This window comes from Parasteatoda tepidariorum, chromosome 5 (genome assembly GCF_982258835.1).
Source record: "Parasteatoda tepidariorum strain Cologne lab strain chromosome 5, Ptep-v5.0, whole genome shotgun sequence".
In the NCBI taxonomy this organism is placed as follows: domain Eukaryota; kingdom Metazoa; phylum Arthropoda; class Arachnida; order Araneae; family Theridiidae; genus Parasteatoda; species Parasteatoda tepidariorum.
The window spans coordinates 61,492,460-61,509,221 of NC_141759.1; the positions used below are offsets into that span (position 1 = coordinate 61,492,460).

Genomic DNA, 16,762 nt, shown 5'->3' on the forward strand with positions numbered 1-16,762 from the left:
GGGTATAATACTGGTTTAAACCGTCAAAAACCCGTCGAAAACGTCAAAAACTGAAATTTGCCAAGAAAATATATAAACTTCAAAACTACCAACACTTGCCATGAATTACATTGAAATTTAATTATACTATAGGTAATCAGCAGGTTTTAAAATATTTTTTAATTAAAATTAAGGTAAAATAACAGATTTAAAATCTCAGAAATTTATATTCAAATGCATGTGCAGAAAAATGTTGCACAAAAATTGTTTAAATATTTATATTTTGAAAAAAAAAAATTTTTTTTTTTTGATATTTAAGAAAATTAAAAGTTTATTACCATGCATTTTTGACATATAAGGAACATATAACTAATATTTATAAGGAACTTACAAGTTATGTTGTATAAATTCAAACTTGATACAAGTGTATAAAAATTTTTTTTAAACGTTATACTGAATATCTTTATTATCCAGTATGTTTATTTGAATTTAAAAGTAGTTATATTTATGAATAATGATAAATATAATTCATATTGTTTATTATATTTATTTTTATAAATATTACACTCATCATTTTAAAACAATTTTTATCTCTTAATTTTTTTTTCTCCTATTGTATTAAGAATACAAATAATGTATATCTTGAAAGCAAGAAGTAATTATTCAACAGCTGAATATTTAGATATTCAACAAAACTATATAGTATTCAGCAAAATGAAATTTACAAGTATTTGGATACGCTAAATTTTCAGCATAGTAAATGAATAGGCTGTAAATCGACACTAACTACTCTGTGTATTTAACAGAAAGCACTTAAATTTGTATTGTCTTATGTTAACTATGAATTTAAAAAAATTGAAGATTTAAAATTCAGAATTACTGATTTTTCTGAAAAACTAACAACCAATCACAAAAGTCAAACTAAACAGAAGAACATTACAGTCACTGATCCATGAAATATTTAAACAAATTATTATGGAAATTTTTTAATTATCCTAATTAAATACATAATTTTAAAAATTAGAACATGCATCACACTACATAATCAAAATGAAAATGATGGAAGTAGAAATTTAATTCAAAATTCAATAGTCTAGTTCATTTGCTCCTCGCAGCATACGGTAGCACATAACTAGTAGTTTTGAACATTTTTCCACCTCCAAACAAAGTATGTTGAAAGCAGTTCACTAATCCCCCTCCCCCCCAGTTTACTTTAGAAGAGCAAAAAATAGACAAAAATTCCCTGATTGTGAATGTTGCATGTGCCCAACCTGTTTAAAAGATTTTTCTTTAAAAGATGTCTAATGTACAAAACTGCTAATGTTTATCTCTAAAAATGTCTAATTTTTAGTATAATCTATACTATACACTAAATTTGGTTATAAATAAATTTCTTAGTAATATCACTGCAGATTTTCAATAACACATGAAAATGAATACTTAATATTACAAAAGATGTGAGTTTTCAAAAGTACAAGATTTTGGTTACTATTTAAAATATAAGTGTTTCTTCAAAATTTAAAATTTATTTTTTCTAGAACATATTTAGAAACACTATCCTTTATAAAAAATATAAAAATTTTATGCATTAATTAAATTTCACATATAAATATAGGTTTTTGACATTTTCGACATTTTTGACAGTGAGGTTTTTGACGTGACGGTTTAAACCATGGTTTAAACTGTCAAAAACTGTCACATGTCAAAAACCTGCCAACCCTGGTTTCTCTACAGTAGAAACACACATACAACTAAACAACCTCGTTCTTCTACCTTGTGTACTTACTTCATTTTTTTTTAGAAAAAATTTAAAAAAAGTATCAGCAAAATTGCTGCCAATGTATCTGTGCACGGTGTGCGTCTATATTATTGAACTATGTTGTTACAAACTAACCAATTTTTACTAATAAACTAGAAAATAATATTTTGAAGGTTACTCCATGAATAATTTTTCCCCTGAATAACAAGTAAAACTAATTTTAAGATGAGTGAAAATTTTGAGTTTCTATAACCTTCTTTCATGTGCCGAGAAGATATCTGTAACGTGATCTGCGTCAGAATAATTGCTAGGTCTTGGCCTGCCAGAAACGAAACAAAAAATCACAGAAAGGTTTTAACTCATAGCCACCACCGTGCAAATCTCTACATATTTTTTTAATAAACATTTTCAGATTTGGAATTTATTTGGCGCTTTGGCAATTGTAGTGGCAGATCAAGATACAGAAATATCCCTATAAATTTGAGCTATAATTTTAATTTGCACTTATAAGAATATTTTATAAGAATTAATTACATTAAATATTTTCATTAACTGTATCAATAAAACAGTTACACATGCAATTCATATTAGGGTGACTTGGGATAATTCCTGATCAAAAAATGCAAACTTCTATTTTGTGAAAAAAACTACTCAAGATAGAATTTCAATATTTACTGGAAGTTTGATGCTATATGAGATGAGTCATATGCTACCTTCTTTTGTTTGAAAATCTAATTAGAATTTAAAAGATTTTAAATTTTTAGTGATCAGGAATTACCCCTTCTCTTGATCAATTCTGGGGTAATTACTGATCACCAGTTTTAATAGTAAATGGGCTGTTTAAAAATAATTATACAATGGTAATTAACAAATAAGACATTAAGATCAAACAAATAAACCAAAAAGATATGTTTAAGCAGCCAGTAAAACTTTTTATTTAAAATCAGGAATAAAGATTAACACTTCAGCTCTGGCAGCAGCTCTCACACTGAAATTTTCATTTTCATGCATTAAAAGAAATTCGCTATTTTTGCTTTCTAGAAGCTTCGTATCCTTCTTAAGATTATAATTTCTCACCATATTTATATTAGATTAATATATCAACTTAAAAATTATTCTAACATGTACACACATAAAATTAAGATAGAAGCAAGGTAACACAAGCTAGAAATGGTGCATATCAGAACACATTTTTATTGCATACAGTTAAAAGCAAATTTAGTGATCATAATTAAAATATATTTTATAGTTGTTCCACTTAATAAATATGAACTGTTATTTAAGAAAAGACAATTGAATATTTATTAGCTATTTTTTATACTATTTATAAGAAAAGACAATGATCAGAAATTACCCAAGTGATCAATAATTACCCTATCTGTAGGGGGCAATATTTGATAGTTTCCTATAATCAATTATAATGTTTACAGTAGATGTGAAATAATTAAGCAAAAGCCTACACTATTTTTATACCAAAGAAAAGAAAGTAACTCACAATATTTATTATTAAGAGAAGGAGGGGGATCTTTGCAGAAATGTGCACATTTTGAAACCCATCTTTAATATGGAAAATACAGAAAGCATTTTAAAAGATACTTATTTCGTTAGATTAAACAAAAAAACTGTTATTAAGTAAATGTAGCTATACTTTAGTAAAGTGTACAAGCATTCTTGTTCATGTCTCAAATTTAAAAATTTTTTTTTTAAAATAAAACATAGGTGATCATTTTTAACCCCAGAAACAGAGTGATTCTGAATTACTCCGAGTCACCCTACTTTTTACCAGAGCTCATTCTAGGCAGGGTAAACAGGGTGCATCACCCTGCTGCCCTTTTAGTCAAAAGAATCCACCCTGTTGCCCCTGAAGTAAATTAGTGCCCTGATGTAATAGACTCCATACCCTTTTTGCTCTTTCTTTCCTCAGCCCTTCTACATCCCCCCCCAAACTCTACAATGAATTTCTTAAACTTTGTTGCGCTTGTCCTTGAAAGTTTGCAGTTACTTCCACTATCATTAAATTATTATTAATCATTTTAATTATTATATCATAACTACAGATACTTAAAAACATACATTTTTATTTTATTAATATAGGCATGCATTTTAAATAAATTACTAAGCTAATTAGCTTATTTACTCGATATATATGTTAATTTATTAATAAAATTTAATAATTAATGATTGCTTTGCTACTTTAAGTAAAGTAAAAAAAAATTCTTTTACTAATTGACAATGTTTATTAATAGAACGCGTAGTCCATAGATGGAAATTATTGCCTTTTTAGAATAATAATACCCTTTTTCTAAACTTTTGCACCCTGCCCTTTTTTTTTTGTGTGCCTAGAATGAGCTCTGCTTTTCACAAATACAATCTAAATATTCCCACACATTTCAATGATTACTATTTGATGTTAATGTCCGCAGCATTGCACTTTTCAGTTTTTTTATTTTATTGCCCACTATTAAATAATGCAACTCATCCCTGATTAGTGGCAAATAGATGAATATAAATACATAACTGTTTCTGAAACACAGTGATAAAATTTATTATAAAATGTAGGAAGAAAAGAACCTTTACCTTCGGGAATATTTGTGCCAGGATAAAGAAGTTTGTGGCAATCAATAGCAAAATCAATCATCTTAGTGTTACGAACAATATCTAGCTTTGCAAGCAGCATATCTCTTTCATCATAGATCTAATTGGTAAGAAAATTAAATTAAACTTTAAAATTAAATTACATGTTAACAATAAATTGATTCTTAAAAGTTTAATTTTATTGATACAAACACATTTCATTTTACTTAAATGTAACTTTACACAAGACTCTTGACTTATATTATCAGCAAATAAACTGCCTGCCACATTTCAGATTTTCAAATTCATGACTAATTCCAAGAATTTTTCATGACTTAACGAAGTTACTATTTTCTCCAACAAAAACTCAACAATAAATTTAAAAAAGCATTATAATAACATTCATTGAAATAATAGGTATAACCAAAACTGTTGTGCTCTGCATCTTCATATTTATAGATTTTGAATTTAAAAAACAGAGAAAGGGAAGAGTTGAAGCAATAAAATAGCTGAAAAAATACAAAAGCAAATAATTTCTTCTTCTTTTTTTCTGCAGAATTACATACTAATGATACTTTACTTGTTCATCGGAAAGAAAAGAAATACTCCTGAATTTTCTGTTCTCATTTTGGAATAAAAAAATTTGCCATTGATTGGCTTTTAAAGAACATGATATATCTTAATCAAATACGTCTGTGAGTGGGGATTTTGTTACAAATTCAGATATTCTGAACACTATGAAATTGGGGGTAGGGGTAGATACCATTTTAAAAATTAGATTTTTCTACGACCTAAATTCATGACTTATCATGATTTTTATAAAAAAATAGTTAAAATCATGACTTTCCAGGTGCGTGGATACCTTGTAAACAAATGTTTAACTAATGAACCTTAACTCATAAAATTCATTACAAAATGTGAGAAAATGTAAAACTCATATCTTAGAGACCTATATATTATTTAAACATCTTGTTATTGATGAATACATAACTGCAAATTTGTATACAGTAATTGAAAAAATTAACATTTATGTATAAATTTTGATTTCAAAAAAATTTCTTTACTCAAAATAATCACACTATATACATATTTAAAATAGACCTATTAGTTTAGGAGTCAAAGTTTATTATTTGCAAAATAGCTTTATTTCACTATAAAAAAAAATTTGCTCGATTTGGTCAATATTTTAAAACTTTTCATAACTACTCTACATATTGACAGAAATACTGAACTCTTTTCATACATGAAGATGCTTAAGTTGTTGACACTACAATTATAATTGATTTATATCAGGTATGAATCTAGTTATGTTTCTAAAGAAATTTGTTCCATTAAAACCAAAATTTGCAGAACTCTGAATTTCTAGAGGTGACATCGATTCAGAAGGTATACATACGTTAAAACAAAAAATCATATCTCGAGTACACAGAAATATAACTTTTCTCACTATAATAATAAAAGAATTTCAGAGCGGGAAAACTATATAAATTCAAAAAATTAATTTTAATGAAACTCTTAAGAGTTAACCATAACACGAAGTTGTTTGAAAACATTTGTTGGAATACTAACGATTTGTATACACATACCTCTTTAACAGACATAAATTCTAACAGAGGAAATACTAAATGTCGGTCTAAATACTGCGCAATTTTTGGCGTTAAATCCCATTTCGCCATGATTAAAATCTTTTTAATTATTCTACTAAATTTGATACTTTATTCACGTGGACAATTCACCACAAAATCACCACCGCCATATATTCGGCTGTTGTAATCATTAATTGCAATGTGATTCCGGCTGTTTATTTCTACCCGTCTTTCAGATTCATGCACTGAGCCCGCTTTGGCCTAGAGACAATCACAAGGCGATCTCCCCGACAATCAAGGAAGCGTTAAGGTCACAACGCTCGGCGATCGCAACGCTCGAACACGCCATCTGGGGAGAAGACTGGTTCCATGCTTTTGGCCCTTCCCCCTTTCTTCTCCTCCTCTTCTCAGTTGTATAGGAATGTACAGTCTGCAAAAAAAAAAAAAAAGAAAAGAAAAAAAAATATCACCCGGAATAACTTTCGTTCTAATGATCGGATTTTCACGTACTAAGTGTAAATCTTAATGATTCCTGGGGGTGACCTCAAATATGAAAATTATTTAGTGCTAACTATTAATTAAGTTACGAAATTGGACACAAAAACGCATATTTTCTTAATAAACATATATTATTTTCAACATATTTGTATTCTTAACCTTCAAAATATCAGGGGTAGCCGCAATCTGGGAAATATGATCCCCATAGTTTGGTCAGGAGAGAAATCCAAAGTTCGGACCCTTTAATGTCATATTTTCGCATTTGCCCCTTCAGTCATATTTTTCACATTTTGCGTTTTCAGTCATATTTTTGAAACTAATTAAGCAATTAAAAAAAAAGCAATTACTTATTAGACCCATTTACCCAAAGATAATATATATATATATATATATATATATATATATATATATATATATATATATATATATATATATATATATATATATATATATATATATATATATATATATATATATATATATATATATATATATATATATATATATATATATATATATATATATATATATATATATATATATATATATATATATATATATATATATATATATATATATATATATATATATATATATATATATATATATATATATATATATATATATATATATATATATATATATATATATATATATATATATATATATATATATATATATATATATATATATATATATATATATATATATATATATATAACGTCGTTGCCGAGTGGAAGGATTAAAACAGGTCATAGGTCGGGAAGGAAGGTACAAAATTTACTTATTAATTACACAAGCCTGCGAAATTGAACTTTTTGAAAAATACAAGAGAAGTTATTGTTGATTCATATGTTATTTGATGTGCTGATTTTGAAAATGACCTTCATTTTTCCCAATCACATCAGGATTTTTTATAAAATCGAGATTAATGTTTTTACTAAAATCCTATTTGGAAAGGAATTCTCTCAAGCAATTTTGCATGTACTATCCGGTAACTGTTCTCTTTATTCATTTTGATCTATGTAAAATTTAATCTTGTGAAAGAATACTGATTTTTGAGCTATCAGCTAATTTTTTATAGGTTAAAATGAATAAAAAATACTGTTACCAGACCGCAGAAGTCACCTCTGGTCGAGAGAAAAACAATACTTGAAAAAACCTTGCGTTCAAACCTTTTACATCAGTTTCTAGAAGAAACTCACCAACATGCCATTTTAATTTGTTTTTATTGAGATAACTTACGTAAAATTGACGTTTAACCAAGAATAACAAATATTGTGTATATGAAAACTTGAAACAAAAAACAAAACAAACAAAGCAAGCAAAAAACAAAAAAGAAAAGTTTCTGTTTAAATATATACTCGTTTTCCTCTGAAACTTATTTTTGATGATCTTCTTTTATGCTTAATCTCAGGTTTATCCCGCGCAATCATCCAACAGTAGTCAGCGAACATGTTCTTGTCCCATCTTCCTTGATATTTACGCTCCATATTCTTGGCTGATTTCTTGATGGAAACTTTCCCCTTGTTCTTCGCTGACTGCTCCTAAATTTTCAGGAAAAAAGTCCACGTGAATGAAGGAAATGCATTTTTACACTCATGGAGCAACCCAACGTTTTAAATTTGTCCAGAATTTTTATTACAATTTCTTTATGATCAGGATCCTTGTAATAATCCAGAAATTTACTGACGACACCCTTGAAAGCAACCCAAGCTTCTTTTTCCGTTTCTGTCATGTTAGTCTCAAATTCTTTATCCTTCATGAGTTTGCAGATATATGGATCAACAAATATTCGTTCTTTCAACTTAGCTTAGGATAAACCTGGAAACTTTTTGCACAGGTATTTGAAACAATTGCCATCTTTTGGAGCAGCATTGAAAAACTGCTTCATTACACCTAATTTTATCTGTAGCGGAGGTAACAATACTTTTTTCGGATCAACTAAGCTGTTTCGAATAATGTTCTTGATGCCTGGTTCAAGATTTTGTCTTTTCGGCCATTCTTTTTTGACCCAATGTTGAGTCTTGTCTCGGCTGTCCCACTCACAAATGAAAGATGGGTCATTTAGAAATCCCCCTTGTTGACCAAGAAGCATGGAGATAATTTTCAAATCACCGCAAATGGTCCAACTGTGGTCGATATAATTTATTTTGTTCGGGACGAGAGCCAGGTTTTCGTAGTGTTCTTTTAAATATACTGAGTGTCCAACTAGTACTGATGCATACTGTCTCCTATGATAAAGAAGAACATCCTTGAGGCTTCTTTCAGAGGAATCTATAAACAGCCTCCACTCATCTTTATTGTAGATGACATTGAATTTGCTCATCAATCCAGGAGCATCAGAACAATAGACCAAGTTCTCCTCTTCAGCAAAGTACTTAATAAATTCCTTTCCACGATTCCTGTACTAATAAAAAGATGTTCCTTTGGCCAATAAGTTTTTTTTCTATTTGTTTCTGTCAGTTTCTTCTAATAATTCAGCTGCCTCTTTCAAAAGGCCAAGATCTCTAGTCAGATCACTAAGCTCAACCTGAGACGAGGGCTGAGGTAAACCGGCTAGAAATGTTTATATTCGATATCGGAGCCTTGAACTTCTAGATGTTCTGAGTCTGAAGACTCTGAAGAGATGATTGGTAATTCAGTTGGAGGCAAAGGCACATCAGGTCCATGCTATCAGGATAAAGGCCTGGTTTCTCAGGACAGGACGCCGTCAGCTGGAAATCAGCGCTAACCTCTGATTGGTCCATTTGTGAGTTTGATAGTATACGTCATCGAACGCTCATCTTGAACTACAATTGCCGTCGAACTCAACTGCAGTTGGATTACAACGTGACGTTAACCACAGAAGCAATGGCGGACAACATCGAACAGCACATTGAAATCAGCCAAGATTTTGATTTTGACATTAAACATAGCTTCTTCATTAAACATAGCACTCTTCATTTAGCTCAGCTATAATGTGTTTTTTCTTGGACAAAGTCATTATTTGTTCTCAGAAACACTGGTCGACAATAACAAAATCAATACAAATTCAAAATAAATATTTGTTTACGTTATTAACGCATGCGCAATGAGAAATAATGTCTGCGTTGGACAGACTGCTCACGCTGAGCTAACAAAAAAGTATTTTTTTGGCGTCAGCTCTACATCAACTTTCCGCTGACGCCCAGATAAGGCGCTAGTTCTAAGAAACCAGGCCTTGAGCTAACAAACCAGTATTTTGTTGGCGTCAGCGGGACGTTGACGTCCCGCTGACGCCCAGATAAGGCGCTTGTCCTAAGAAACCAGACCTTAAGATATTAGTTCCAGATAGAAACCAGACCTTATTTTTCTGGTTATACCCACGAACATGGCAGGAACAAAAATAACAATCATCAAAGTGGTTTTGGGGTTCCCTCCACGTCACAGGAATTCCAAATCGTAAAGCAGTCTTCCTTCCTTGATGCCATAAGCATAGATCATTGAGACACTGCACACAAACTTTATGAGGTGCCCAAGATTTGTCCTGATCTCCGAGTTTTATGTCAAAATATGCGAGATAAAGTTGTCTTACATAATCTATAATGCTCCTCATGCGATTTTTAGCAACACTATATTCGCCGCATGTATAACACTATATTTGCCGCGTATAAGTCATCTGGGAAATTTTCACATTGTCTTGAACTCAAAGCCATGTTTCATGAAACACACAGAAAAAAGCAAACTTCAAAATGACTCCCTATTAAGCTTGCTAGTGTTTCTGAGAAGTCAGCGAACCTAGATAAGGATTCTCGCGACGCTATTGGTAGAGAGAGATTGTTACAGAGAGTGGGACGGTAACAGGAAGTAGTGATAGAGGGGTACTTTTGTAGATTTGACCAAAGTAGGATGCTGGTCAGTCAAGAAGGGAAGAAATTCAAAAACAAAAATTTTTTATGGTAAATGTTCATAAAAATTCCAATAAAATTGAATTTTTCTAAAAAACGTGACGTGATGGACATTTTTCATTATTATTTTTCATTTCAGCACCAAAAAATACATTAAGTTCAGCTGTCAGACCTCTTGTATTTTTTTCATCGCAGGCCTGTGTTATTAGACAAGAGCTGTCATGAGAGTGAGTGAAAGTGCACACGAAAAGCTGCGTTCCTTGGTTATATGTTAGGGAAAATCTTGCAAAGTAAAATCCGTAAAATGTCTTAATTTAGGGAAAGAGGGAAATCTTAGTAGTTGCAATTGGTTTATGAAATAGATCGAGCATTTCCCACACAGAGCAAAGGGAAAAATGTCCTGCTTTTAATTAAATGCATACTTGTGCCAAAAATAGATTTAAGAACAGGATGTAGCTTTTAAAAGTGTGAGAAAGTATTTCGATTAGAATAATTAATTAGGATGAAGTTTTATAGCAAAGAAACTAACATAAAAAGATTAATTGAAGCTTTTTATGTTACATATATATATATATATATATATATATATATATATATATATATATATATATATATATATATATATATATATATATATATATATATATATATATATATATATATATATATATATATATATATATATATATATATATATATATATATATATATATATATATATATATCAAATGTTTTTAAAATAAATGCCACTTAACATTTACTAAGTTTTTCAATTTTATTGAAAAGAAATACCGTGAATTTTATAAAATCTTCTAAATGTGCACCAGAATCGCTATCTTTATTTAGCCCTCCAAATTTTTTGCATGATCTTTTTCTTTCCCTTACCTAAAAAACTCGAACTGAGATGAAAAAGCAATTAGCCCTACAACTTTTCATAAATTTGTAATAACTTATGTAAATTTGGTTGTAGTATAAAATTCTCATACAAATAACGTTAAAACAGCTTAAAAAAAAAATTCAGATAATAAGTTCAACCGTTCAGATATTAAAACCTTAGAAAATCAAAATAATTTAGTAATCGATTAAAATTTTATTTTCAAAGGATTAAAAAAAAGCTCTGTCTTTTTTTTTTTTCTTGCCCAGAAAGTAGATCTGAAAATTCTTCACTTGGTTGTTAAACTACAGAGACACACAATGTTTTGCCGTCTCGTCATTCATCCAGTTTTTTATGGTTTTTTACAATTGTTTCACTCTCTATGGCTAGGTAATTTGGCATTATTTTTAACTTCGGCCATATAAATAAATTTTTATAGTGATCCAATTTACGGCCCAATTTTTTCGAAATTTTGTCTACCCCCCCCCCTATTTCAAGGGTCAGGATTCGAAATATGTTAAAAAAATAAATGATTATTTAGAGAAAGTATATTTTCGTGTTTGATCTCGTAACTTAATTAACAGTTAGCACTTATTAATTAGTATATTTGATTTGAGGTCACCTCCAGGAACGATTAAGATTGACACTTAGTTCGTGAAAATCCGATCATTAGAACGAAAGTTATTTAGGATGATATCTTTTTTTTGTTGCAGACTGCACTACGATATTTTTCCTTTTCTTAATATTTTTCGTATTTAATTGTTAAATATCTTTTTCAAATTTCCATGACGCTTTCTTTTAGAACTATGTTCAATGTAGTTTTCAGTTCCATATAGTTACCCAACTTAAAAGATTTTAATCTATTTAAAAATCAAGACAGAAACTATCGTACTTCCTTCTTCTATGACTCTCCACACGCTAGTGGTGAAAGCATGCGAAGTGTTGCCATAGGTAGAGGGTTCTGCTCTACGCCACCTGTAGCCCATTTCGATTGCCAATTTGAGTTATCTTTAAAATTTGTCGGAAGACTTCCGAGTTACTGCTTCCGATAGATTTTTTGGCCTAAGCTTGAAAAAGTGAGGCCGTTCAATATTATTAACTTAAAGTGTTTTCTATCTAACGCGTTCTTTCAATTTAACTTTCAACGAAACAAACAACAAATTAATTCCGAAGAATCCGCAACCTTGCTATGATGCTACCCAAAAAAAAAAAAAAAAAAAAACGGTGCAATTTTATTCAAATATACCCGAAAAAGGGATAACACTCAAAATATGGCAAACCTTACACTTTATTTATTTGTTGTGATATTAATTTTCTTCAATTCGTTTTAGGCTCGTGACCTGTTAGAATTTATAAATTACGGGAAACTCTTATGAATGGTAAAATTATGAGCAAATTTAATTTCAAATCACAATAATAAAATTTCCTAGAATATTAAAAAGAAAATGAACACAGATCAAAATCGCTTGTTACGATTCGTATCCGTAATCGACGCAGCAAAAATGCTTTCAACCCAAATTTAACAACTAAATGAAGAATTTCATATTAAATTTTTTAAACACTAGGCATAATCATTACGGTGATAAGTCCCGGACTTCGGGGTTGGAGTGGCTGGGTATATTATAGCTGTAAACGGCCCCTTCGAAAGACGTTTTCGCGCTCCGAGCTATAATTAAAACGACGCCCTTAAAACGTAATTTTGGAGAAAAAAAAAACTGATTTTTTTTAAATAAATTGAATTATTTCACCTGCGTACTCACAACGATGTCGAAAATTTCTTTTTTTTTCTATATCAGGGGTTTCCAACTGGCGGCCCGCGGGCCACATCTATCCCGCCAAGCCTTTTTTTGTGGCCCGCGAATTAAAATATATTCGTTATCATTTTTTGCGCACAATTTTCGTAAATAATCTATATGGGTTTAAAGTACTTTTCTTCGTTTAAAAAACAACTAATTTCTTCGTTTCTGTAAAATTTAACATACTAACGGTGCAAAAAATATATTTCTCAGGTAAAAATCTACTTCTTATTTTATTTTGTAATTCAATACTTTTGTTTTGTTCAACTTGATAAAACTCTGACTGTAATATTTAATGTTCCTTCAATCACAAAAGAGTAATATATAAAATTTTAATTAAGTTGCGGCCCGCCATTTGACTGGTGTTTTTAATTGCGGCCCTCAGCCTCATGTAAGTTGGAAACCCCTGTTCTATATCTTCTTTTTTCTATATCAAGAAAAAATTCTCCGCTAGGAAACATAAGAGCAAGATAAATAACGATTAACACATTCGATGCTGAAAAAGAAAGGCGTTAGTTAGTTAATGAGAATATCATCAATATACCTCAAGTTTTCTAGAAAAAATATTTATTCCAGGCAATATTTTTAATGAACATAAACTTATTTGACTTACAAATATAAAAGCATGAACATTAAAAAGAAATTCGTACTACAGCAGTGGCTATCAAACAGTTTTATAGACTCTTCAAAATTAATTATTTTTGCGATTGCATTTTTGATGCAAATTATTGTCCTATTTTGAATTCAATCTGTCTTCATTTTGTAAAAATTACTTTAAGAAATTAAAAATTGTTGTCGTCGACTGCCGTCAAACAATTTGTAGGTTTATAAACGTCTTTATGCAATTATAAACTCATTAACTGATTCGACTATTCACTAAAATGCACTTCAATGACTTTCCCATAAACAAATTCAGAGCTATTTATTGCTGACTCGTTGTTAATACAAGCACCTATTCACCGATCCATTGATTCCTTACAATCCTCATTCTTACTTCATTCACACGCTATATCTAAAATCATTCATCATAACAGTTCTCATTACGAAGCGAACTTGTAATTAGTTTTTTATGAAGTATACTACACTCTATAACAAAAAAATCGACGCTTCAAGAAGGAGTTGTCCGATTGAAACGAAAATTAGTAGATAGGAAGACAATGTACAAAATAGTAAATGATTAAAGTTTCAGAACAATTGAATAATTTATAGCAGAGTTACAGTAACAAGTTCAATAAGGTGTTGACCCGCCTCTAGTCTGGATTCAAGCTGCCGCACGGCGTGGCATAGACCGATAAAGCTCCCGGATGGTCTCTTGCGGTATTTCCTGCCAAATTCGATCCAATTGTCGAACGAGGTCATCAACATTCCGTGCCAGATGCAATCGCCTTCCCATCATATCTCAGACATGCTCGATGGGAGAGAGATCTGGTGATCTGGCGGGCCAAGGAAGAGTTTGACAAGCTTGCAGACAGTTCATAGCAACACGTGCCGTATGTGGTCTGGCATTGTCCTGCTGAAGAAACAACTCAGGGTGCTGCAAAAGGAACGGTAGCAAAACAGGTCCTAGGATGTCGTCGACGTACCGCTGTGCAGTAAGTGTACCTCTAATGACGACCAAAGGGGTCCGGCTGTCAAAGGAAATGGCCCCCCAGACCATAATGCCTTGTTGAGGGCCGGTGTGGCGTGCAACAGTGAAGGCAGGATCCCCCCTCTGCCCTGTGCGTCTCCAAACACGTCTTCGATGATCGTCAGGACACAGTTGGAAGCGGGATTCGTCGCTAAAGACTATACGTCCCCAGTCGGCATCATTCCAGCCTGATCGAGCCATGCACCACTGTAATCTGGCACTAAGAAGCAATCGGATGATTGCTTCTTGGTGCATCGATTTTTCTTTTGTTATAGAGTGTATTTGAAAAATAACCTTTTAAAATAAATTGAAAATAACCTCGTAAAATATGTATTATTATCACGTCTCTGATTTCAAATCTGCAATTGGTTTCTCTCTCTAAACAACAGTTTTTTTTTTCAAATGACATTTTTAGTCTATTTTTGTCTAAAAATTTTATACATAACAGGCAAATGTCGCAACAGTTTTCTAGGGGAGTTAAGGCACATCACTAAGATTAAAATTGCATAAGAACCCATACCCGGAATTGACTTCTTACACCTACTTCGCTATTACGAACTGTTCGCGTGTCTCTAAGCAAACAGGTCATAATAGGGAAGCGCTCCTAGCGGCGTGTGACAACGTTACCAGGCATGCGTTCCTATGCAATTTTTATTCTGATAATTTTAGATTTTAAAACTCCTTACCCAAACTAGGCAAGATCAAGTATCTATTTCAGCCGTGATGGCTCAGGGGATAGAGTGTTCACCTTCCTATGAGGTGAACCGGGTTTGAAGTCCAGCTATGACTGGTTGGTACGAATTGCGCATCTGGCTTGCACCGACCACAGTGCTGACGTAAAATAACATCAGTGGTAGACGGATCATGGGTTAGAGTCCCCTTGGAGGCAAACCGTGGGAGGTTTTCGTGGTTTTCCTCTCCATATAATGCAAATGCGTCTTAGTTCGATCAAGAAGTCCTCCACGAAGGCAATTTTACCCCAATACTTGATTCATGAATTCCCTTGTCTTCAAGATTGTGAAAGGCTACGGAGTTGAACATTAGTAGTCGTAAACCCAAAACATTGGGTCGGCTATTCAACGGTTATAAAATAAGATCAAGTATTTGTATAAATGGAACATAATTCTGTTCCTAAGTGAAATTGCTATCAAACAATTTTTGGGAAAGATTAGATATTCTCTTCCCTGACAAATGTAGGTATATAAAAAATGCATATAAAAAAATGTATATAAAAATGTACATAAATAAATGAAAACCTAATTGCAACGAAAATTACAAGAAAAACAAACGTTTAGACAAATCAGATAAATAAAGAAGCTATCTAGATAGCTATTAGCAATTATTTGTAGAGGAAAAGAAGTGTTACATTTGCCTCCTAGAAAATCTTTTAATTACTATCTTAAATACCTATCAAGTAATAAAATGTATGAAATATTGTAAAAATGAATGCATGTTTCTAGTTGTTATCTAGTTGCTGTGTCTAGAACTTATTAAAATCTTGGTAATTATCTAATGTTTACTAATTATCTTGGAAATTGACCTTGTTTCGAAAAAATTCGCTGTGATTTTGTATGAAAAACTTATATTGGGGATGATATAAGAATATTTTCAACATTAAATATTAAGATTTATATCAACAATTTCCCATTGCAGTAAGAATATGAAGCACAGGTTCACGTGTAGTGCATATCCAAGAACACTAATTCTAACACTTAATTGAACCCACTCAGTTTTTTTATTAGAAAATTAATTCCTATTATTCTTTCCTTTTGTGCAAAAATAAACATTCCCTTAAATAGTTTAAAATATACAACGAATATTTTTAAAATACATTTATTTTTTTAAAATTTATTACAAAAAAAAAAAAAAATTATTTTTAACAAAAAAAAAAAAAAAAAAAAAAAAAAAACCCAGCAAAATAAGACCATATATCGTAAAATAATCGATGATACAACAAGACATCGCATTACAAAATTCATTCTTCAATTTATTGATTTTTTTATATCTTTGATTATTATTTCTTTGAAAAGTAAATTAAAGAAATTAAAAATTTTTTTTTTTCGATTGTCACTGTTAAGCTCATTGGTGACCTGTTTTCTTACTTAAAAATAAAAATGTATTTTTTTCTAAATTTTTATAATTATTTTCTTTAGAGCTATTACATATCTACCAACTGTTACGCATTTGGCGTAAAATTTTA

The 16,762-nt window shown here is 30.7% G+C and overlaps 1 protein-coding gene across 1 annotated transcript in view; it reads right to left on the bottom strand.

Annotated features, from left to right (window-relative positions):
• LOC107444516 (eukaryotic translation initiation factor 3 subunit E-A) overlaps window positions 1-6,194 on the bottom strand; it is a 34,950-nt gene extending 28,756 nt beyond the window's left edge. Inside the window, exons 1-2 of the mRNA XM_087164065.1 lie at window positions 5,899-6,194; window positions 4,316-4,433 (exon numbers count right to left, since the gene is read on the bottom strand). Of these exons, the coding sequence (XP_087020191.1) occupies window positions 4,316-4,433; window positions 5,899-5,988 (208 nt within the window). The 5' untranslated portion in view covers window positions 5,989-6,194. The remainder of the gene's footprint in view (window positions 1-4,315; window positions 4,434-5,898) is intronic.
• Between the last annotated feature and the right edge of the window lie 10,568 nt (window positions 6,195-16,762).